A 21,433-nucleotide genomic window follows, 5' to 3' on the forward strand; every position below is an offset into this window, starting at 1 on the left:
TTTTGTGATGTTGAAGGGCCTAGCCTTAGCCTATGTGGAATATATATTCTGGATTGAGCAGGGGTGTTGAAGCTATGAGGATGGTTGCAAGAGCTAATCGCATATCTCGAGCAAGCCTTTTAACAGAGCTTGTGATGGGTATTCCAGCTTAAAAGCACTCCTATGAGCTTGTGGAATCCTTGGGCCCACGATGATTTTCGCCACGTGTATTTTATATATAAAAGATTTAGGAAATAAACGTGGAGAAATTTCTAGGAAAGTGAGTGACAATGACTTTTACAGAAGAAACCAATAAAACAACTCCACCCGCTTCTCCCTGCCAATCCAACGCATACACAATCACACACATGCACATGCTTCTCTTTCTTTTCTGTGTATAAAAAAGAAAACTTATTTTGAGTTTGATCGCAGCACTTGTACATGAAACACCCAGTGCCCAAAATGATTAATAGCAAGGTCTACCCACTTACTATATTCATGTTTAAGTCTCTCAACCAACCTCTTTACTTGTTCTTCCATTACAACACCACCAGATCCTCCTCCTCCTCATCATACGCTTGCCGCTGCTCCTCGTCTTCTAGGCTCTGTTGCGTCTCTCAGTCTCGCCGTGTCTCGTGTGAGTGTTTCTGATCTTTTATCGACTTCTTTTTGTCTTTTCTTTGTGTTTTTGTGCATTGTGTTTAGTTGAAGGGGAAATTGGGGGGTAGGGTGTGGAGTTTTTGGGTGACATGATTGGTGTAGGTTTGGTGCTTGTTGAAATGACTGACTCACTTGAATTTATATGCCTCTTGGAAATTCTCGCAATTTAAGCGTGAAATCATCTGTTATTACCATTATGTGGCGCGCGGGTGATGTTAGTTGGATCTTGAATACCATTGCATTGTATTGCATTGATTCTTTCCAAATTCCAAGCCTTCTTACAAAAGCATAAGACTTATGAGGATGTTGATATGGTCTTATGGACGGACATATCATATAAATGGATTACATTGGGTAGAGGTTGATTTTGTTGGATACGATATAAGCAATGGGCCTACTTTGTGTATCAATTCATGTGGAACCCACCCGTCCATGGGACAGTCCCTATTAAAAAAAAGAAGAAAACCTTCGTACTTAGATGAATGTAGGATATTTACATTGCGAAAATTAATTTCGGATGAATGAGAAATTGTTTTCTAAAATACTCACATAAAGTAAAAATTTGTAGATGAATCTAGTATATTTACATTGCGAAAATCGATATTTGATGAATGAGAAATTGTTCTCTAAAATACCCACATACATGAAGTAAAGATGTGTTGGTGAAAGAGAGAGATATCAAATCTCACATTGGACAAAAATAAAAATTCTTGAATGAATTTATAAACTCACTCCTTGCATAGTGATTTGTGTTCCAGCGGCACACAAATTTTGCGATTTAAGTGGGTTTTGGTTTGGGCCAAAATGCGCATCACATTGGCCCGAGTCGGTGTGGGGCTTTGACGCTTTGTTAATATTTGTACCCAAAAAAATGCAACTAGTTGCATATTATCCCTCTCCTGCTGAAAAAAACCACTAATCCCAGTCGATTCATAATCCAATTCCAGGGAAATTTCGAGGAAAGTGAGAATGCTAAACCGACATACTCACTCCTGAATAAAATCCCCAAAGTCAAAACCATATAACCAATCCCACCCGGTTCTCCCTCCCCATTCCCAAATCCCAACACCACCTGTTTCTCTCCACTGCTTGCTCTTCTTCAAGTCTGATCAGTGCAGTAAAACGCGAAGAACTATTAACTGTTTAGAAAACATGAGTTAACTTTTTATCACAGCACATGCAGTTGAACATCGACCAGCACCGCGGAATTCTTAATTTAGTGTTAACCACCAATCATTTATAGCAGTAGCCACACTCACCTAAATGCGCTGCTCATTTAAGCCAATCAACAACCTCACCTCCCCTCTCTACTTCTTCCGTTATAACACCCCCACCACCACCACCTGTCGTTCATGCACTTCGCGCTACTCCTCTTTATCTTTTTTCTCAAATACCCCACGCGCAACTTCTCAGTCCCGCCGCATCTGGTGTGAGTGTTGAGCTTTGTCAATGTTTTTTTTTTTCCCTTGTCATTGTGTTTAGTCGAAGAGAAAACTGGGGGAAATCGGAGTTAGAGGGGGGAGATTTTGGAGGGTTTGATTGATGTAGGTTTGGTGTTTGTTGAAATGACTGACTGGCCCTATCTATGTGTTTTCGTAATTGTGAGGCGGGTGATGTTAGCCGAATTTGTTGTTTTTGATTTGAAACTTTGTTTCTTAATTTGCAATTCATTTGAGTTCAATTGTGCATTTCTTTGACAGAAATCATCAAATGTTGTTGTTGTCCTGGTTGGTTTGTGTACCGTTCAGCCATTTGAATGTGAGGAGTTATGATCACCAAATAAAGAAACGAGATTTCAAATGTAGTTTCTTAAAAGCTAAAAGTTAGATCTATGGTCTTCAATCAAATGTTGACCTCCTGTTACATCATTTTTATCGGGCCATTCCCTGGTGTTTTTATCTCGGAATATCATGGAACTCTGCCATTTCTGTGCCACATGCGATTGTGAAGGAAATTCAATCATATTTCGCTGCACTAACAACTACTTGTGCCATTTTAGTAATTCATTGTGAATCCAAGTTTTTGTAATGTGATTAATGCCTTATAGAGTTAATGCAATGTTGCTAAACATATACTAATTATTTACTTTTTTATCCATTTCACAGCGTTGCCTTCTGTTGCATCCATGGAGGTGGTTAAAGCAGTGTTTCGCCAGGGTGCTGCTGCTCAAGATACAATTGCTATCAGAGCTGAAGATAAGAGTTGCAGCTATGGGCAGCTGATTTCATCTGCACGGAAGATATCTAATATCTTGAATGGTGCTAATTTAAAAACTGTGAGTTGGAATTACTTGTTTAGTTCTTTTGCAACTTTTTAAACAACATATTCTGTTCATTCAATGATCTGGATTGTTTTCTCTGTACTTCATATGTGGATGTCAGAAACTTGTTTAACAGACTTTTATTATTCAGATGTCTGAAAGCAATCATGAAAATCCTTCAGTGCGAAACCTTGATGGAGCACGAATAGGAATCGTGGCTAAACCTTCAGCTGAGTTTGTTGCTGGAATACTGGGGACCTGGTTTAGTGGTGGTGTTGCAGTTCCACTTGCACTCAGCTACCCGGAGTCTGAACTCTTACATGTGATGAATGATTCGGTATTCCATGACATGTGCTATTTATGTCGTTTCCTTCATTACATGGTTAACTAATATTCAGATTTTATTTTTGTGTAACTGCACGTCAGCAGATTATTTAAGGTAAATGGCAGATATATTATTTGATATAAACATAATAGCAAGGACGAAAATGAAACCTATATCACGCTTCCTCTCCATGCCATCCTGCTCTGATTTCATTCTGTGCTAATAATTTTTGATTTCCTATGAATTATAGACCCGAATCTTGTCTGATGTAGGAAATATCGATGATTCTGAGTACTGAAGATCATCATGAGCTAATGCAAAATATTGCTGATAAATGTGCTGCTCAATGTTCTCTCATTCCATCAGTACCTAGTGTTTCTTCACATATAAATGCCTGTGATGATGGGGAAATTGGAGAAATAGATGCAGGTAAGGGTCTGACGGAAGCCTTGTTGGAGAACTTGAAGCCTTTTGAGGACTGTATCTTCGGTTCACATACATCTTTTGATTTCCAATGATGCAGGTGAGGTCCCTGCTTTGATTGTATACACTAGTGGCACAACAGGGAAACCCAAAGGAGTTGTTCATACACACAAAGGCATCAATGCGCAGGTTTATGGCTGAATAGCATGTAACTCTGAGCATTTCCTACATTAGTGCATGATGTACACTGCAGTTATTGTAAAGAATTAGAAGTGTACTAATCTCTTATGGTTGTGAATGGGAATGTAACCACTATCGTGTGATAATCTTATCCATGTATGTTCCATAAGTTATGACATCTAGGAAACAATAATTAATATCTCATGGAAGTCCGAATGTATTTGTCATTACACTTGTATGGTTTTTAGTCTCTTGAAATACATTAATTTGGAATGAGCATGTGAGGTAGTTAACATGACTGAATGAGGCTCTCATATATTAGTGACATGTCTTCCTAACTATTTGTTTTTGGTCATAACCTTGGCTGTAAACTGTTTGATTTCAGGTTCAAATCTTGGCTGAAGCCTGGGGGTATACATCTGGTGATAAATTTCTGCATTGTCTTCCTCTGCACCATATCCTTCTAACCAGAATTATATTGGTTGCTGCCACAACATTATTTGATATGTCGTTGCCCATTCAACAATCCAATCTTTTGGTTGACGAAAATTATAGGATTGTTGATACTCAATTTATATTGTGCCCAGTTTGCCCTTAACAATAGCATACATGTTCATGGACTTTTCAATTCTTTACTTGCTGCTCTCTATGCAGGAGCCACGGTACTTTTCTTGGATATATCTCAAAATGGGTTTAATGCCTTGGTGTCTTATTGAAAAATTATGGTTAAGTTTAATTGCTCTAATTTTTGTCATTAATTTATCTAGTCATCTTATTGAAGGTGGAATTTATGAAAAAATTTAGTGTGAGTGGAATCTGGCAGAGATGGCGTGAATCATATCCAACAAATGGGAGTAAGGCTGATGATGCTATAACCGTTTTCACAGGAGTAAGTTGTCTTTTTATCTATGCATATCAAATATATGGTCAAAATTTTCATCTTGACTACTAGAATTACACAAACAAGTTGTCTTTGTAGTATTCTATATGGTTGGATGCTTTTTATGACACCTCTTATGTGAAATTGTTTATTTTTCTATTTTATATTGCCTTATAGTGCATTTACAGTTGTTCATGTTGTGCAAAGTAAGTTTGTTTGCCAATTGTATGGCCATATCTATTCTGGGGCAGGATTGTTATATTTTTGTTTCTTGCCTTAGGTTAACAGTCATAGGTACGAAAATAAGAAGTTAAGAACCCCTTTGTAATCAAGCTGTAGAACACCGATGACAACTTATTTAGTACTGCATGGTTTTAGCCTTTTAGGAGCATGATGCTTGTACAGTTGCAATTCTCAGGTTAGGGTTCTGTTAAACTCATTTGATATTGAATGTACAGGTGCCAACCATGTATACACGATTGATCCAAGGTTATGGAGCCATGGATGCAGAGTTGAAAGCTTCTTCTGCCTCAGCTGCTAGACAGTTGCGTCTTATGGTAAGTGCCATGTTTTTTTCCCCCTTAGATTGTTTGTTTTGAGTGACAATATAGCTGGGAATGAACCATCTATCAATCGAATCTTAAATGAAATTTATTTATGTTTATGGCATTCCGCTGGTAAAGCCTGCAGAACTTGAGCCCCAAAACATTTTCTTTCTTTTTCTTCAGATGTGTGGCTCATCTGCACTTCCTCTTCCTGTCATGGAACAATGGGAAACCATCACTGGACATCGCCTTTTGGAGCGATATGGCATGACTGAGGTAAGTTAATTTGGTCATGCATTTACTAAAGTAAGTGCATGGAGTAAGTTGCTTAGAAACATTCTCATAGTTGTCCTAATTGTTTGATATCTTTAGTTTGTTATGGCAATAGCAAATCCTTTAAGAGGTGAAAGGAAGGCTGGGACTGTCGGCAAACCGCTTCCGGGTGTTCAGGTAAAATTCTCAGAATGTGAAATGTAACTTTAATAGAGTTGAGTTTTAAGTATGTATGAAGAATATATGCTTACTTGCAGCTTCAGATAAAGATACTTCCATACTAAAGCACCCCATTTATTACCCAATTATTAAATAAAAACAAGAAGTTGGCTGGACATTTGCTAGTTAATATGGAGAATGTTATGGTTCTGGTAGATTTTCTTGCTCAACAACATTAAGCAACCGTCAAAGTGAGAAGCTATTGTACTAGGAACGCTAAATATTTCTTCGCTTAAATTGCTCTGCTTAGTGGCAAACTTACTGAAATGAAAGAAATTCCTGTTGAATAAACATTACTTTCTTATAATCTGGCCTTCTCCCCATAATTTCCCCCCTTTTTAGGTCAAGATCGCAGAAGATGAGAGTGCAACTGATGTGACAGCGGGCGGTGAACTTTGCATCAAAAGCCCTTCATTGTTCAAGGAATACTGGAAACTTCCTGAGGTATAGCCTGTTATGAATTGTTTATCTTCATTCCCTTTTTCTTTAGCCTTAGTGATTCTTTATCTCCTTTTCCCCTTGAAGTATAGGATGATGGAAAGTTCTTTTTATTCTGATTGTTAAGAAGCTCTATTTCCTCTTGAATTGTGGATTTTTTACTCCTTGTTTCAGAGATAATGTTTTTCTTCACTAAGCATTTGTCTTATCACTTTAATTGATAGACGGATGCTATATGTTCTTTATGGTAACAACTAAAAAACCGATTAGCCCTTGAGAGATGTCATTGGTTTTGATCCTCTTTGGCTCGCGGTTTAGTTCCTTTAAAAACCTGCCATGATGTTGGTTGTCAGTTGTCACTTGTCTCTTGTCAGCCCTCATATTTAACTTGAAACAATTTCCTTTGCTTTTGTTTTCTATATTAATGTTGTGTTTATTGCTACTATTTCCCCTAGTTCCATTACACTAGTTGTCTGATATTCTTCCAAGTTACAATAATGGAAACCAGTACAATGAATGCCACTGCTCATATTGCATATGACAGATGTAGCACCAAACTTTGTATAGCGAAAAGGCCGTCTGATTTATAACAATATTTTTGAATTCAAATATTTTGGCACTAAAGCTACCTGATCTGGCACTAGATTATCACTTCTATGTCTAGCTTTTACAGTTGGATTGGTTGAAACCGATGCAAATCATTGTAAGAATATGTAACTAGGAAGTAGGAAGACGTATTGGGAAGGTTAACAATCAGTAGCTCTGCTAAAGCTCTCAAAAATACACCAGGATTTATGCTTTTCCATTTTATATCAATATAGATGTTCTCTATTACTGAGTTTCTCTACTTACTAGAATATGGACTGGATTGCTAAATTTGGTATGGTTGGTAAGTGGCTTCTCTTCACTCCATGGTTGAATTCAAATCATGAAACCCACCCTATGTTGGATTTCCCTTGAAAACTAAGATTATGGCATTTTGTGCACTTAAAACAAATTTAAATTGCCCTGTTGGCAGTGGCCTGAGTAAAGGACACACATTTTCATTTGCTTCTTTCTTATATGCAAGGGAGGGTTGTGTTGTGCAGAGTGGTGGAGGGTGTGAAAAGTGAATTTACTAGTGCAGGAAAAACCTCTGATTATTTGCTGATATAATTTTGAATGGACAGGAAATGTTTTCTAATGCTTTATGGATAAATAATTTTCTGAGCTACTATCAATATGCCAATTCTTAAGGTGCAAATATATTGTGTATAATTGATTCCCCTTGATATGCAGGTAACTAAGGAATCGTTTACTCATGATGGGTTCTTCAAGACTGGCGATGCTGGTAGAATGGATGAAGATGGATACTACATAATTTTGGGACGTAAGTAGAACTATTTTCTATCTGCATCAAGATTTGATTTATGGAGTGTTTGTTTCGACCATGAGATGCCTCTAGAGACATTGAGTTTCTCTTCACGGGAGAAGTACGACACTTGTCCTGCATAATTTTTTCCTTGAAGAGTCAAATCATTACATAATATAAATAAAGGGGGATAAAACTTCTTAAATACCATATTTTATAGTTTCCAGATTGCAGATCTATTGCTAAGTTGTTTGTTAGTTGGCCAACCCCAGATATTTGGGACTTGGGCTTTGATGATGATGAGACTGTTGATGGCGGGTTTAAGATTTACAATTAGGATGCAACCAATCCAGTGTTGTCAAGCGGTATGTGACCAGAGTAAATACTGTATGTTTCTAAGGAGTAAGGACCATTAGACAGGGTTTACTTGCTATTTACGTAATTTTCATGACCTAATGTAAATGGATATTTCCTGTGATAAACCTAAGGTGTTATCACATCTTCAGAAACTCTGTCTCTTAAACATTTCACATAATTCTTATATACCCTATGTGCGCTTCGCAAGGCTGACGAAGAAATTTCTTGAACTGGTATTTCTTTCTGGAGTCATAATTTCTTGATGTTATTTTATTAGGTACCAGTGCTGATATTATGAAGGTTGGTGGTTACAAATTATCTGCTTTAGAAATCGAATCAATTCTTCTTGAGGTATTTACTTCTCATACATCCTTTTCTCATACGTTGGTCATAAGTAGCCCCTCTTGCAGAGCACATTATTCTTGTCTTTCTCAGTTAAGGCAAAACAGAAGAGGGGAATATCGTGGTTTGAGTGTATGAATTCAAATCACGGAGCCCCTCTTGCAGAGCACATTATTCTTGTCTTTCTCAGTTAAGGCAAAACAGAAGAGGGGAATATCGTGGTTTGAGTGTATGAATTCAAATCATGGAGCCCCTCTTGCAGAGCACATTATTCTTGTCTTTCTCAGTTAAGGCAAAACAGAAGAGGGGAATATCGTGGTTTGAGTGTATGAATTCAAATCACGGAGACAACCTATCTGCAATGCACGACCGATTATTACTACTTGAAAAAAAGATTGGCGAAAATGAATAATTGGCACCAAAATTTATTACCCCTTCATGACCACTCTTTTTATTTATTTGTTTATACAGCATCCAGCAGTTGCAGAATGTTGTGTTTTGGGTTTAGCAGACAAGGACTATGGAGAAGCAGTGTGTGCGATAATTGTTCCAGAGGCAGAAACAAAGATAAGACGGGAGAAAGAATCAAAGCCTGTTATCACCCTGGAAGAATTATGTTCCTGGGCTAAGGTGAAACTTGCACCGTACAAGGTATTGTAACATGCAACAATGCTGTTTTTACTTCATCTGTATCTGCAATAGGAAATCCTCTGATAAGTTCCAACTTGTTGAGAGGAATATCTTTAGTCCATTATGGAAGCTGTATTTTGAGTGTTTTTTTTCGGATTGTTTGGTATTTTGAATGGTTAAGATACTAAATCATGCTTACGGAATTTTGTATAAGTACGATTGGAGTATAGCACATGCAAACATTTGGCCCAGTGGTAGAGTTGCAGCGTGCAACCTACAGGCTTAGAGGTCGCAAGTTTCATTCCTGGAAGCAGTCTTTCCACATATTATGTGAGGGTCTACGTACATCTTGTCTGTCCCCAACCCCGTCCACTGCTGGAGGTTCTGGTATTGTTCACCTTCTTACAGTTGGAGTTTAGTCATCAAGAGTCTTAAGTCAAACTTGAAACTACACACTTAAAATGCTATACTGTTGTTCAAAGGCACTTATTGTAGCTTGGTGCTACACATAAGTTACTTCTGATGGCTTTTTATGCAATGCAAAAGTACAAAAGAACGTAAGTCTTATCTTCACCTACCCGTATCCGACATCTGATGGCGATGAATGCCCTTGATGTACCTTTTATTCTCTCTCTTCCTCTCCTTATTAGTTACCCCATTTTTCTGGGATTAGATTCCGGAAGGCAGAAGTTAATAGGTTGCATTTTTTCTGCCAGAGAAAGCTATTGCAACTTCTTTTGCCTTTTTTATTTATTTATTTTATTTTGGTAAAGCTTTCCAAAATTTTATAATCAATACCATTTCTGTATTTCATAATTTTTTTGTGGCTCTCTTTAATCTTTATTACAGGTTTTTTGATAATATGTTTCTTCCTTTTATAGTAACTACAAAATAAATTTTTTTTCAAAAAGTAAAGTAGTTCATTTTTCCTTTTGACAATACTTGATCATTACTTGAAATAACTGACGTACACATTGTTCACTGTTTCAGCTCCCAACAAAATTGTTAGTGTGGGACACATTGCCTCGCAACGCCATGGGAAAGGTATAGCTCTTACTTACGCTCTGAAACTTCTTTAAATGTGGAATGTACGAGGGTCGAGGGGTTACCTTATGATTTATGATTTTCTCATGCCAATTCCAGGTGAACAAAAAGGAGTTGAAGAAATCGCTTGCTGCTCAGCAATAAATTATTTGGTTACAGGGAGTTTTAGAATAATTATTCCTATACCTTAAGCTGGATGACGGCTAATGCTTCTCTTTCTCTCCTTACTTTATGCCATGATGGTTGTCAGATAGATGTAGAAGTGAGAGTAATTGTCATAAATCAGGTCATTTTAGCCTGGTATAGCTTATTAGTTGTATGTGACTTGATAATAAGCTTCTTATGTTGGAAGAACTCTGTTGAAGAATAGATATTCATGTCACTCTTTGAATGTAATGATTGGTTTTTCCCGAGGGAAAATATAGTAAAACTGAGAGTTCGTGTTTATCTAATTTGAATGCCCTGATGCCTGTTCTGGAAAACACGAGGATGGGAGATTAAAAAGTCGTCCTAGAAGTGTCGTTCTTTCTTCATAGGTCGATTCTTCTTTAATTAAAATGTCGAATGGATGGCCTCAAATGTTACAGTAAATGTATAGCCAAGCGGGTAAACTTTGAGACCAAGATAGATTAAGACAGAAATTTACTTCAAATAATGTCATTCACAAGGTCAGAAGCACAAGGAGAGTGCAATGGATAATCCAGAGCTACAACGGAAGGTAGTGCTTTCATCTGCCAGAGTGCACTCTCATTTTGGACGATGCATTAATTCACAAGTATATGAGGGTGCGAATGCAAAAGCAAAGTGTTGTCTTTGTTTAATATCCCACATCGTAAATACTAAAAGAGAGACACATGGAAGCGTGGTCTAAAAACACAAAGAAATCACAGTGCAACTCATACCTTTCTCGGCCTTTTGGCTAAGATCAAGTGTAGTATCTGTTCTTATCAGTTTAATATCTGATACGTGGACCATTGGTCCACACGATATTAAATTAATTTTTTAAAGGGGAGGGTTCATCACGGTAGCTTGCTACTGGAGCCCTCGAGTGTCGCCCAGGCGTTGCACTACCGCCAGGGCCTGGCACACCCTTCCAAATCGTAGTTCAAATAATTCTGAGTATCTTATTTTATTTGTACATGAATGATTCAGACAATCCTGATGTTTGTTATTCCATTTTTGTCCATAAAAAGATTTGGGCTTCTATTAGGTCTTAAACATGTTAATAATTTATTAGACTCGTTTCGATGTGGGCCTGGTGCAGACCACAGGGCCCAAACTGAAGACTCAGGTTCGCTTTGATGTGGGCTGGCACAGGGCCCAATGTTGAAATGTGTGTGTAAAGACTAAATGTAATGTAAGCCCAACAGAAATAGCTAACTTGAGGGAGAATCGTGAAGGGAGGAAGTGATCGCATCGCTCTCATCACTGGCCAAGCCCAGAATCATAACATCTAGTATATCCTTAAAATTGGCCGTTTAATAGCTTTTGGAAAGAGTATTTTTGCTGTTCAATTGGTGTTTTAACTTTAACTATCGCCAATGACAAAAATACCCTTAAATTAGTAATTTTTAGGGGTGGTAAAAAATTAGGTCCGAGTCGAACAACAACACGTGTTTACGAAATATTTACATGTTTGGACTTTAACCCGGATTGGATTTTAGATGTACTTAATTGACCAAACTCGGATTGGTTTAAATCCGGACAAGTAAACTGAATAACAACCTAATCCAAGTTAGGGTATGGACAAGTAAACCAAACAAAATTTATGTGTTTAGAAACATACATGATTTTAAACCGGACAAAAATTTAGTGTTTGAACCCGGATTTTGGACATATAATTTATGTCCAAACTTAATTTAATCCGGATCGGACAAATTCAATCATCCGAACAAGACAGAGTTTTGTCATCCCCTAATCATTTTAGATGTATTTTGGACATTTTAATACCCAAATTCAAAAACTAGCCGTTTTGACTCATGCGGGCTGGCCCAGACAGGCCATGGCTCCCACGACAAAAACTTGTTACCGGGCCAGCCCGTTTGGGCCTGAATCCCTGACCCAACTCAGTAAAAACTTTCGTCTGGGGCAAACACGACCCATGCCCTGGTAGCCGGACCCACGGACCACAGACCCGTTTCACACCTATCATGTGGTCATGGAATCACAAGATTACTTGGAAACCTTTATATATATATATTTGGTGACGCAATGCATGAGGTCATGATTACGAGAGCATCGACTATTGAAGAAGTGCAGGAGAGTGTTTGAGAGGGCCATCTATTGAGTGCGATCTACTAAAGTGGCATTAGAAAAACAGGAGAATGGGTGGGTCGGTCAGTCTGGCACATGAAAGTACCTCGACATCTAGCATATATATTCAAATTCTACAAAATTGTTAGCTTTATCCAGTCTCATCTGACTATGGAACAAATCAAATAATGGACTGCCCGCAGAATCAAAAAAAAAAAAAAATATATATATATATATATACACATAACTTGTAAGGACCAAAATCTCACATTAGTTTGGTATAATTCAATTTAGTAGTTTATAAATAAAACTCAATTCCTCTCACATTGAAAATACTTATAAATAAAATCTTGAGGATAAAACCGATGTTTCCATAGTGAACCGGAGTCTAAAGAAAACAATATCTCTTGTACATTGGCGACAGTCCATGAAAAGTAAATTATGTTATCTTGTTGCTATCAAGTAATGGGAGTTAAATTAGTTATTACTAAATTTAGGATGAATTAATTTCCTTACCAAGGAAGAGAGAATGATACTCACCCTAATATAAATAAGGATGTAAATATTTAAAAAAGAAAAAAAAAAGTTGAAGCTCACATACGAGAAGCTGTGAGTCCTAGTTATGTTGTGATACATGAAAAGGTAGGAGAACAAAAGGTGCATGCTTTGCTTACAATACAGAGAATACATAGCATCATGAGCAATCAGCCTTACAGCAGAATGGCTGCTCATGATGTTATATATATATATATAGCATCATTCCATGCAGATTCCGGTGAGTCATATCCGTCCTATCAAAACCCTCCACCGACGGCCGGAGCCCAATAATCAGCACCATTTTCACTCCCAACATGCTGAGTGAAAGACACAGGAACTAAGCATAACCCTCTACTCTTCAAGTCTCTTGGTTCATCTTCACCACCTTCCTGTTAATATATAAAACAAATAAATAATTGGCATACCATATATATATATATATATATGTACAAGTTGAATTCATTAATGTGCAATATTCAAAGAATAATGATAGCAATAATGATGATCAACATATTCACAATGATGACAAAGTACTATATATATACACACAACAGTAATTAAGTCAAAGGAATCTTTGTTATCAGGGGCTCCATTACTTGATTATGCCATTCATAAGCTAAATTAAGAGTACTAATTAAAGAAGGAAAAAAAGTGTTGGTCTTTCTTAATTCTAAACTAATCTTGAGAAGTTCTGTACTGTTATGCTTTCAATTGTCTTTTATTCACATAAAGTTGTATAATAAAGCTGAGAACCTTGTTCTTTCTTTCAAAGCTAAATCTTTATGGATTAAATAGTTAATTAATATGCAATATAATGCCCCTCCCTCTCACTGAGCAAGTGATGGATCCAATAAAGTGCATACACAAAATGCTTTATCCTTGGAACTAGCAATAATTAATCTATCCCCCATTTTTACCAGGGTGTTTCTAACAAGGAAATTATTTAAGAAATTATGTGGTGTTGCACATACACAATATTCTCACACTTCAATGCACTTCTTTATGTCATATCATTGACATATAATTTATGTTTTACTAGTTTTTGTGCTATGAAATTTTTCTTAAAGAACATAAGTTTATATTTGTGTGTGTGTGTGAGAGACAGAGAGGGAAAATATCTTGGTCTTGCATTGGGAAATGAAAAACTGGGTGTATATATATATGTATGTGGGTACTTACAAAATGTTGGTTTCTGATATTGGAAGATGATGCAGTGCCCATGTAAGGGGAGCTAAGGGCCTGCATACACACACACACACACATATATATATATATATATATATATATATACACAAGTAAAAGACAATAAATTATAACTTTCAGGAACAGAAGAATATTGTGATGAAAAGGATGAATGAATTATTGAAAGCTTTAACTGCATGCTAGCTCTCATGTACTGATTCTGATGCGTTTGTACAAAAAATGAGGGAAGAAACATCACCTCAATTTGACCTTGAAGGAATCTAATATAACCAAGAGCTTCTAACAACACAGAAGCAGTGTCAGTCTGCAAAAGAGAGAAATACACACATCACTAGTCACACTACACAACACAACTCAAGTATATATGCATCTTTTTTGTCCTTCTTTATAGTTCAAAAACAAAAGAAGATCAAAACCAGTCTATGATATAAAAGATAAAGAAGAAAAACAAGATTCTTTATGGGTTTTATCATAGAAAATGAAACAAGTTGAATCAATTCTAATATTTAGCAATTAATGCTTTGCTTATATATCTTAATTACCTTGCCAAATGGGGAAACAAGCTGGTGAAGAGCTGTTATTCTATCTCCTAGTTTCTCCTTCCTTACCTGGTATTCATTAGTAATTAATAAATATAATGTACACCATGAATAATTGTTTTATTCAAAATTAATCTTCATTAGTCATGGATATTTAATTGTATGCTCACAGAGAGAGAGAGATTTATGTTACCTTAAGAGGAGGTTGGCTTGAAGAGGCTTGAACCCTAGCCTTCTTGCACACCCCACCAGTTGCTGTGCTATTACACTGCTAAACACACAAGATCATAAGAGAAAGCCAGCTTTTTAAAATAATGAAAAACAAGGGTTTCTTTCTCCATCTAATTAATTACCTCGGATGACTGATCTGCAGGATGCCTGTTTGCCTTGTCATAAGAGAAATTCAATATATTATTATTACTACTTAAACTTGTAACACATGACATAGGAGAAGAAACTACTGGCATGACTTGTTGTGACCAAGCAGCAGCTGGTCTAGTTGCTTGAAATTCATCTTCTCCATAACTGTAAAAGTTACTATTTTTGGAAATCTCCTGTTTCACATGATCATGATCAACAGGAACCATCCTTGGAGATGGATGGTAATTCAAGATTTGGTCATCCCAGTTCTCCAACCTTCTTGGCTGAAAATGAACCAGACCAAATCTTTCTTCGCCGCCACCGGCCGACAATCCTCCCCTATAAAGCAAGAAATAATGATAGAGATAATAGAAGGAGATCAGGAACTTTTAAAGGTAAGTATATGAAGAAAACCAAATTAATTTAAGCTTCATGTAATTTGTCATGGATATGGAGATGTGGTGAGAAACTGAAAATTACAAAGCAATTAAGTAAACATAGAGGGAGAAGAAGAAGACTATATATATACATACATCAAAACATAATATAGAGAGTAGTAGAGAGATGTTTTACAGTAGTAGTTGGCTCCATGACTGATGAGGAGGCTCTTGGTTATCAGGCAGAAAAGAATTCAAAGGAAGTGAAGTTGCTGATCCAACAACATATTGAGGAGGATACATGCTCCACCAACTAGGGTTTCCAGCCATCATTAGTTTTTGCAATTGATGAGGAAACCACAAACAAAACTAAAAGGAAGAAGATTTTTTTTCCTCTCTATTATTTTTCAGTCTCTTTCACTTTGTCATGTTTCCTAGTTTATGCAACCAAACAAGCCTTGACAAAAGCTTTTTTTTGAACTCCCTGTTTGCTTTTTTTCTCAGAGAAGAGGGGTTGATGCAGCAGGAACTTGAGTCTGTTGCCCTCTAAGAATTTTATAGAGGGTGTGGGGTTGGAGGAGCTTTTGCATATGTTTCCTCTCTCTTTTACTTTCTTTTCTTTTCTTTCATTTGTTTAGTATTCTTCTTTATTCTCTCTGCTTTAATGCTTTATTATAAAGCGGGCAGAAAAGCTGGTGGGTAGTGTTTTCAGGCCATAAAACTAATGTTTTCTTAGGAGCAATAGTTTGCTATTTTTCCTTGATTTGGGTTAGCAACTTGGGACTGTTTTGGGAGTTAGGGTATTTTGTATATAGCATTTTGTATATAGCATTTGTATATATGCTTTATTGTGCAATAATTCATCTAAGCAAAACTAACAGTTGGGATACCTAACATTACCATTTGAATTTTTTTACCAACCGACCATTATAAAAATATAATTTTTTTAATGATCGGTTCAATTCGCTTAACCGAATTTATAAAAAATTAAAAAAACTTACCAATCGACACCAAGACATATGTGGTTTGACTAAGTAGTCTACATTCACAGGAGCAAGGTGTACGTGTGTGAATGATATATTGATAGCATACAAAAGCAAGATCGAGATTCATAAAGTGAAGGCTCAGACAAGTTATGAGAATTTGAGATGAAGGATCTTGGTAAGGCCAAGAAGATTCTTGGTATGGAAATTGTTAGGGACAACAAGAAGGCCATTGTTGAGCTTATTCAAATGCAATACTTGAAGAAGATGCTATAGTATTTTGGTATAGCATTTTCACTGGCCCCTCAGTTCAAGCTAAGTGCTCAGTTATCTCCACAAACAAAGGAGCATGCCTACATGAAAGAAGTTCTCTTTACTAGCCTTGTTGGTAGTTTGATGTATGCTAAGGTGTGCACTAGGCCATGCATTTTACTAGCCTTGTTGGTAGTTTGATGTATGCTAAGGTGTGCACCAGGTCAGGCATTTTACATGTTGTTAGTATGGTCAATAGGTATATGCATAATCCCGGGAAACAACTTTGAAAGGCTACTAGGTGGATATTGCGATATATTGTAGGTACTGTGGATGTCGGTGTGTATTTTGAGAGGAATGATGAGGTTAGTCAACATGTGGTTGGCTATGTTGATTCTGATTATGCAGGTGACACAGATAAAAGAAAATCTATTACTGGCAATATGTTTACACTTATAGGAGCACCTATCTATGTATTAGAGGTCGACATTTACAATCTATTTTGCATTGTCGACTATTGAGGCTAAATATATGGATGTCACTGAAGTAATAAAGGAGGTCATTTTGTTGCAACGATTGGTGACAAAATTGGGAATTAATCAAGAGAATGTCTTGATTCATTTTTTTGGGCGAAATTGGCTCCGGCTATTCTGCGCCATGTGTTTCGGGATCGAGGTGAATCTTGTTTCTCTCAGTATTCAACAAAAATGAGAGAAAGAATTCATTAAACTTTTACCAAAATATACTTCGACCCCAAAATGGGACTATCTGGTTAATTAAGTTATTTATAAATTAAAAACCTATTTTACCAGTATACTTAATATTTAAACATAAAAAATAAGGATAAATTAGTAAATTCAATCAATTTTCTTTACCTTTTTTTATCTATCCAAACATGGAAGAAAGAAAAACCTTCTACCTTCCATTCTCTTCTCTTCCCTCCAAATCCATCAATCATGCAGCCGACCAAGCCCGTTCTTTGGCGACCCCGCTCCATGGCCTCAACGGACCCTGCCCGATCTATCCGGCCGACCAAGACTTGACGAGGAAATTTAGGTTGGTTGTGGCTGAGGAGGTTTGATTGTTGAGCGTATCACCGAAGAATGTTATAGTTGAGTTGTTAGGAGATTTAATTGACATAATGTTACCAGTATAGATCGCAAAGGAATGACATAAGGAGTTGGAGCCATAACAAAAATGACTTGAGAAAGGGATTCATTTTCAATTCGCTTTCATACACCAGTAACAACACCCTCAATTATGACTATATTGCAGTAGTAGATACGTAGTAGATATTGCTGATGACATTGTTGATTGTAAGCCATGAGCTGGTGAAAAGGGTGCGGGATCAAAGTAACATGCCATTTGTTTGTGACCGCTCTTGCACCTTGAACTCATTTCATCTAGAAATTTACGATATAAAGCACGAATCTTGGTTCTCATCTTCTTCCACAGACAAGTACATTAGAATATCAGAATCCTCCGTTGAAATTGAAAAATTCACGGAACCCTCCGCTACAATGTTCACATCTGTGGACCATTTCGGGCCGTTTCTTGATATGGAGAGGTTTGATAAATCCTCAACGACGAAATTTAATTGGGTTGTGCCAAATGAGGTTTTATTGTTGGGCTCGCTGGAGAGAGTTATGGTGGAGGAGTTGAGAGATGTAATTGAGAGACTCTTACCGGTGTAGATGGCAAAAGCAATGGCGAAAAGGAGCAGGATGCATGACAGAAGTCCCATGAGGGTTGTACTTATAAAACTCTGTTGTTCTTCATTTGTAAGTAATAGAAATATTGAATCACAATTTCTTCAAATATATTTTGATTGAAGCACACTTACACAAAAACTGTCATTTTTGTTAAATATAACACCATGAGTTAAATAATCCCTTGATTTTGTAGAAGCTTTCCATTTGTATGATTCACCAACAACTTCACACTGCTCTCAAGAGCTCTTAGATACAAAGCAACAACAACGTGTCGGGACACAACTTTTAGGAGAAATAAGGAAATTAGTTGATGATGTACATACAAAGCAACAACAACTTGCCGGGACACAACTTTAAGGAGAAATAAGGAAATTAGTTGATGATGTACTGCATTTTGTCATTGTTTCTCTTCTAGCTTTGCTTAATTTCCTATCTGTTTTTGATTGAAAATGCTTGGTTTTGGTTCTTATAATATCATGTTAGGAGTATGAATCCACATCACTGTTGATTCTACGAGCACTTTCCTATTTTTCCAGGCTAGAACTAAAGGCAAGTGCAATGGTGCCCCATTTGCTGGGCCAAAAAAATGTTGATCCGGTCTCACCTCTATTACACAAAAAAATAAGCCAACCACGTCTCTCAATACAGTCATATCAACAAAACACAAACTTCTATATATTATCCCTTCCCACCCAACATGGAGACTAACAACATTTCATGCCTCCATGTTGTCTCCAACAAAATTACACCAAAACACACAATCCCAATACAACCACATCAACAAAACACGTCTCTCAATATAATCATATCAACAAAACACATTTCCAATATAATCACATCAACAAAAGACAACATCTTTATTGATCTAATAATAATTTATCATTGCAAGTGCCTTATACAATATCCATGCCGTACAGAGTGCAAAGGTATGTGCGACAACTTTTCAAAGAAAAAGAAGTGAAAGTTACAAGAATGGTCATTTAGAACTTTGTAGATAGGCCCTATAACTTTGGCAACAGCTAACAAAAGTGGATAGAGCATTGATAGAGTTTTGAGATATATTGCTAGTGACTGTTAATATAACTCAAAGTAAAATGTGAAAAGTTCAGTTGGACCTTCAATTATGCAAAGCCAATTACTTGGAAAGTAGCTTCAACATTTACAAATAGGATACGCAAAAACCATAATTTTACACTCTCACCCCATGACTCTTCTCATTTCACCAAAATTACCACCCACAACCCGACAGAATTCATTTTCAACCTCGTCGGCCAAATCCGCACTGCCCATTCTCCTCAACCCCTTGCTCAACACCTTGGCCACATACTCATCACCCTCCCACTGGACCCCACACCCACTCCTCTTCAACATCCAGTAAATCTTGACCGTCGATTCACTCCTCCCAGTCCCAATCACGATCTTCACAAGCCTCACAAGCGCCCTATCCTCTCCCCACCGAACGTTGCCCTCATCTTTCTCCAAATCACAGATCAACCTATCGATCTCATCGTACATTTGATTCCTCGCAAGCGCCGAAGCTACGTCGGCGTAGAGGTTGAGGTCAGGCGTGCACTGCGGGAATTCGGATCGGAAGGTGGAGAGGACATGGAGGGCGAGGCCGCAGTGGTCTTGGCGGAGGAGTTCCCGAAGAGCCGCGAGGAGGTCCGGTTTAAGAAGGCGGGAGAGGGAGGGGAGAGACGAGTGATTGTTAGGGTTGAGTCTGTGGGCCCGCTTGAGGGATTGGATGGCGTGGATTGCTTCTGTGCTTAGGATTCGGCCTTTGACGAGCGGTCCACGGTTGTCGCGTGGTCCGCACAAAACCGGAACACGGAAGGAAGTGGTGGTGGTGGTGTTAGGGTTTGGTTTCGGAGTTGGAGAGAGTTGTGTGAGGAAGACGAAGGGTGAGCGAAGTGTCGCGGCCAGTACCATGTCTGGAGAAGTAAATTACGATCGAGGCTAATGTGGCAGATAAAGCTTTAAAGAAACATAATTTGAGATATTTACAAGTCTCAAAATAACCTATCAACCTTGCAAAATAGGTGGATTAAACCCTATATATTTTTTCCAGACTAGACAAAACTTTCTATTTTTTTAAATACCATTCAAGGAATATCCTTCACATTGAAATCGATTATTGGACACACATTATATGTTTCACATTGAAATCGAACATTAGACACGGATATATCTAATTCAATCAATTACCAACCGAGCCACCTCTCGTTGGTACAAACTTTTCTAATTTGTATGCTGGCTTAATTTTTCTCAATTCAAGAGAAACATTAGTTTTTTTATGACAGAAAACCCGAGTCATTTATGGGAAACAGCAAATATAATGTATGAACTGCAAACTCAAAACATACAAATACTATGTAATTCATTATTTGCAGGCCAAAGATAGGAAGTTTACGGCAAAAAACAGATTAGTAGAGATATAACCAGACATACAAAAACTACACTTTTCCCAGCATCTTGCCATAAAGAAAGTCATAGCCTGATATGCTGTTCTGTGTAATGTCCTATTTTTTTCCTGCTTAATTTCGGCCGATCCCTGCTTCTCATCTCTTCTCTCAACCGTTTGTTTCCCATTGCTAAACCATCTAAGAGATTGATTTCATCCACAACTTTTAACACACGGTCACGGGTAATCCTTCTCCTCCATTCAGCCCAAGTGACCTGGAGCATACAGAAATTAAGAGTCTTATTTCGCCATCTCAACACGAGTAAATGGCCATGCTTTTTAAGTACTTAAACATGACAGGGGAACATGAACAAGGACATACAAGGACATTGAAAACCAACAATTGATGGACAGTGAAGTTTCAGTCATAAAAGCTTGGCAAATGACCGACCACCTGCAAACATTTTCCATCCCCTTTCATTTGACAAGCTTTGAAAGTAACATGAACACGGATATGAATCAATTTAATGGAGTAGTAAAAAAGGTCATCAGGAATTTCTACTAGTAACAAATCAAAAGGTTCTATGCATAAGTCTGAACAAGTTTTTCTCCTAACGATTATAAGTCCATACTTAACAGGAAAAATGACATTTACATCTAAAAAGATATACTGTGGTAGACAGCAAAGTGATTAGGAATAACAATGACTTCCTGCAGATAAATGTGTGGAAATATGACACGAAAATGTTACATCAACACATCCAAGTTATTTAAGTCTGTTGGCTTCCAAAACAACGGGAAAGTCCATACACCATTAAAATATAATCCATGAGAGAGACTTGAAATCACCGGAAAAACTATTGATAGGTGCAGTTTTAAACACATCAAACATTAGAAGTAGGAAAATTCA

The 21,433-nt window shown here is 37.3% G+C and overlaps 3 protein-coding genes and 1 non-coding gene across 9 annotated transcripts; 2 read left to right on the forward strand and 2 right to left on the reverse strand.

The window, feature by feature from the left end:
- Positions 1-367: 367 nt before the first annotated feature.
- On the forward strand, positions 368-10,358 carry LOC120011548 (malonate--CoA ligase). 3 transcript variants are annotated; one of them, XM_038862691.1, is made up of 17 exons: positions 368-616; positions 2,745-2,914; positions 3,051-3,236; positions 3,497-3,653; positions 3,748-3,836; positions 4,213-4,282; positions 4,437-4,489; positions 4,609-4,716; positions 5,166-5,264; positions 5,436-5,528; positions 5,625-5,702; positions 6,087-6,188; positions 7,461-7,551; positions 8,168-8,241; positions 8,704-8,883; positions 9,853-9,906; positions 10,006-10,358. In XM_038862691.1, the coding sequence occupies exons 1-17, from the start codon at positions 421-423 to the stop codon at positions 10,048-10,050; spliced, it is 1,845 nt and encodes a 614-aa protein (XP_038718619.1). In that variant the 5' UTR covers positions 368-420; the 3' UTR covers positions 10,051-10,358. The 3 variants fall into 3 exon arrangements, with proteins under 3 accessions (XP_038718619.1, XP_038718620.1, XP_038718621.1); XM_038862692.1 differs by lacking the exon at positions 368-616 and adding an exon at positions 1,603-2,068; XM_038862693.1 differs by lacking the exon at positions 368-616 and adding an exon at positions 2,535-2,637.
- Positions 10,359-10,804: 446 nt separating this feature from the next.
- Positions 10,805-11,000, forward strand: LOC120011624. The gene has a single exon (XR_005471068.1). It is a non-coding gene; the product is annotated as a U2 spliceosomal RNA (small nuclear RNA).
- A 1,656-nt stretch (positions 11,001-12,656) lies between these two features.
- On the reverse strand, positions 12,657-15,749 carry LOC120011373 (transcription factor bHLH68-like). Of its 4 annotated transcripts, none has more exons than XM_038862477.1 (8): positions 15,372-15,749; positions 14,900-15,137; positions 14,792-14,824; positions 14,632-14,709; positions 14,442-14,507; positions 14,138-14,203; positions 13,876-13,935; positions 12,657-13,085 (listed from the first exon to the last, which is right to left on the reverse strand). In XM_038862477.1, exons 1-8 carry the CDS (start codon positions 15,506-15,508, stop codon positions 12,954-12,956), a joined length of 810 nt encoding a protein of 269 aa, XP_038718405.1. In that variant the 5' UTR covers positions 15,509-15,749; the 3' UTR covers positions 12,657-12,953. The 4 variants fall into 4 exon arrangements, with proteins under 4 accessions (XP_038718405.1, XP_038718406.1, XP_038718403.1 ...); XM_038862478.1 differs by having other exon boundaries at positions 14,632-14,706; positions 15,372-15,748; XM_038862475.1 differs by having other exon boundaries at positions 14,792-15,137; positions 15,372-15,748.
- Positions 15,750-19,179: 3,430 nt separating this feature from the next.
- On the reverse strand, positions 19,180-20,164 carry LOC120011139 (protein THYLAKOID ASSEMBLY 8, chloroplastic). The gene has a single exon (XM_038862199.1). It carries the CDS (start codon positions 20,049-20,051, stop codon positions 19,320-19,322), a length of 732 nt encoding a protein of 243 aa, XP_038718127.1. The 5' UTR covers positions 20,052-20,164; the 3' UTR covers positions 19,180-19,319.
- Positions 20,165-21,433: the final 1,269 nt, after the last annotated feature.

The sequence above is a fragment of the Tripterygium wilfordii genome, chromosome 12 (assembly GCF_013401445.1).
Source record: "Tripterygium wilfordii isolate XIE 37 chromosome 12, ASM1340144v1, whole genome shotgun sequence".
Lineage (NCBI taxonomy): Eukaryota > Viridiplantae > Streptophyta > Magnoliopsida > Celastrales > Celastraceae > Tripterygium > Tripterygium wilfordii.

Excerpts from the sequence above, each read along its gene's own strand:
- LOC120011548 (XM_038862691.1), top strand. The coding sequence starts at position 421 with ATGAAACACCCAGTGCCCAAAATGATTAATAGCAAGGTCTACCCACTT. Across the intron at positions 3,654-3,747 it reads AATTGGAGAAATAGATGCAG|GTGAGGTCCCTGCTTTGATT; the intron begins GTAAGGGTCTGA and ends CCAATGATGCAG. Across the intron at positions 4,283-4,436 it reads GCATTGTCTTCCTCTGCACC|ATGTTCATGGACTTTTCAAT; the intron begins ATATCCTTCTAA and ends ACAATAGCATAC.
- LOC120011373 (XM_038862475.1), bottom strand. The coding sequence starts at position 15,508 with ATGATGGCTGGAAACCCTAGTTGGTGGAGCATGTATCCTCCTCAATAT. Across the intron at positions 14,508-14,631 it reads CAAGCCAACCTCCTCTTAAG|GTAAGGAAGGAGAAACTAGG; the intron begins GTAACATAAATC and ends AATGAATACCAG. Across the intron at positions 13,936-14,137 it reads TCCTTCAAGGTCAAATTGAG|GCCCTTAGCTCCCCTTACAT; the intron begins GTGATGTTTCTT and ends GTGTGTATGCAG.
- LOC120011139 (XM_038862199.1), bottom strand. The coding sequence starts at position 20,051 with ATGGTACTGGCCGCGACACTTCGCTCACCCTTCGTCTTCCTCACACAA.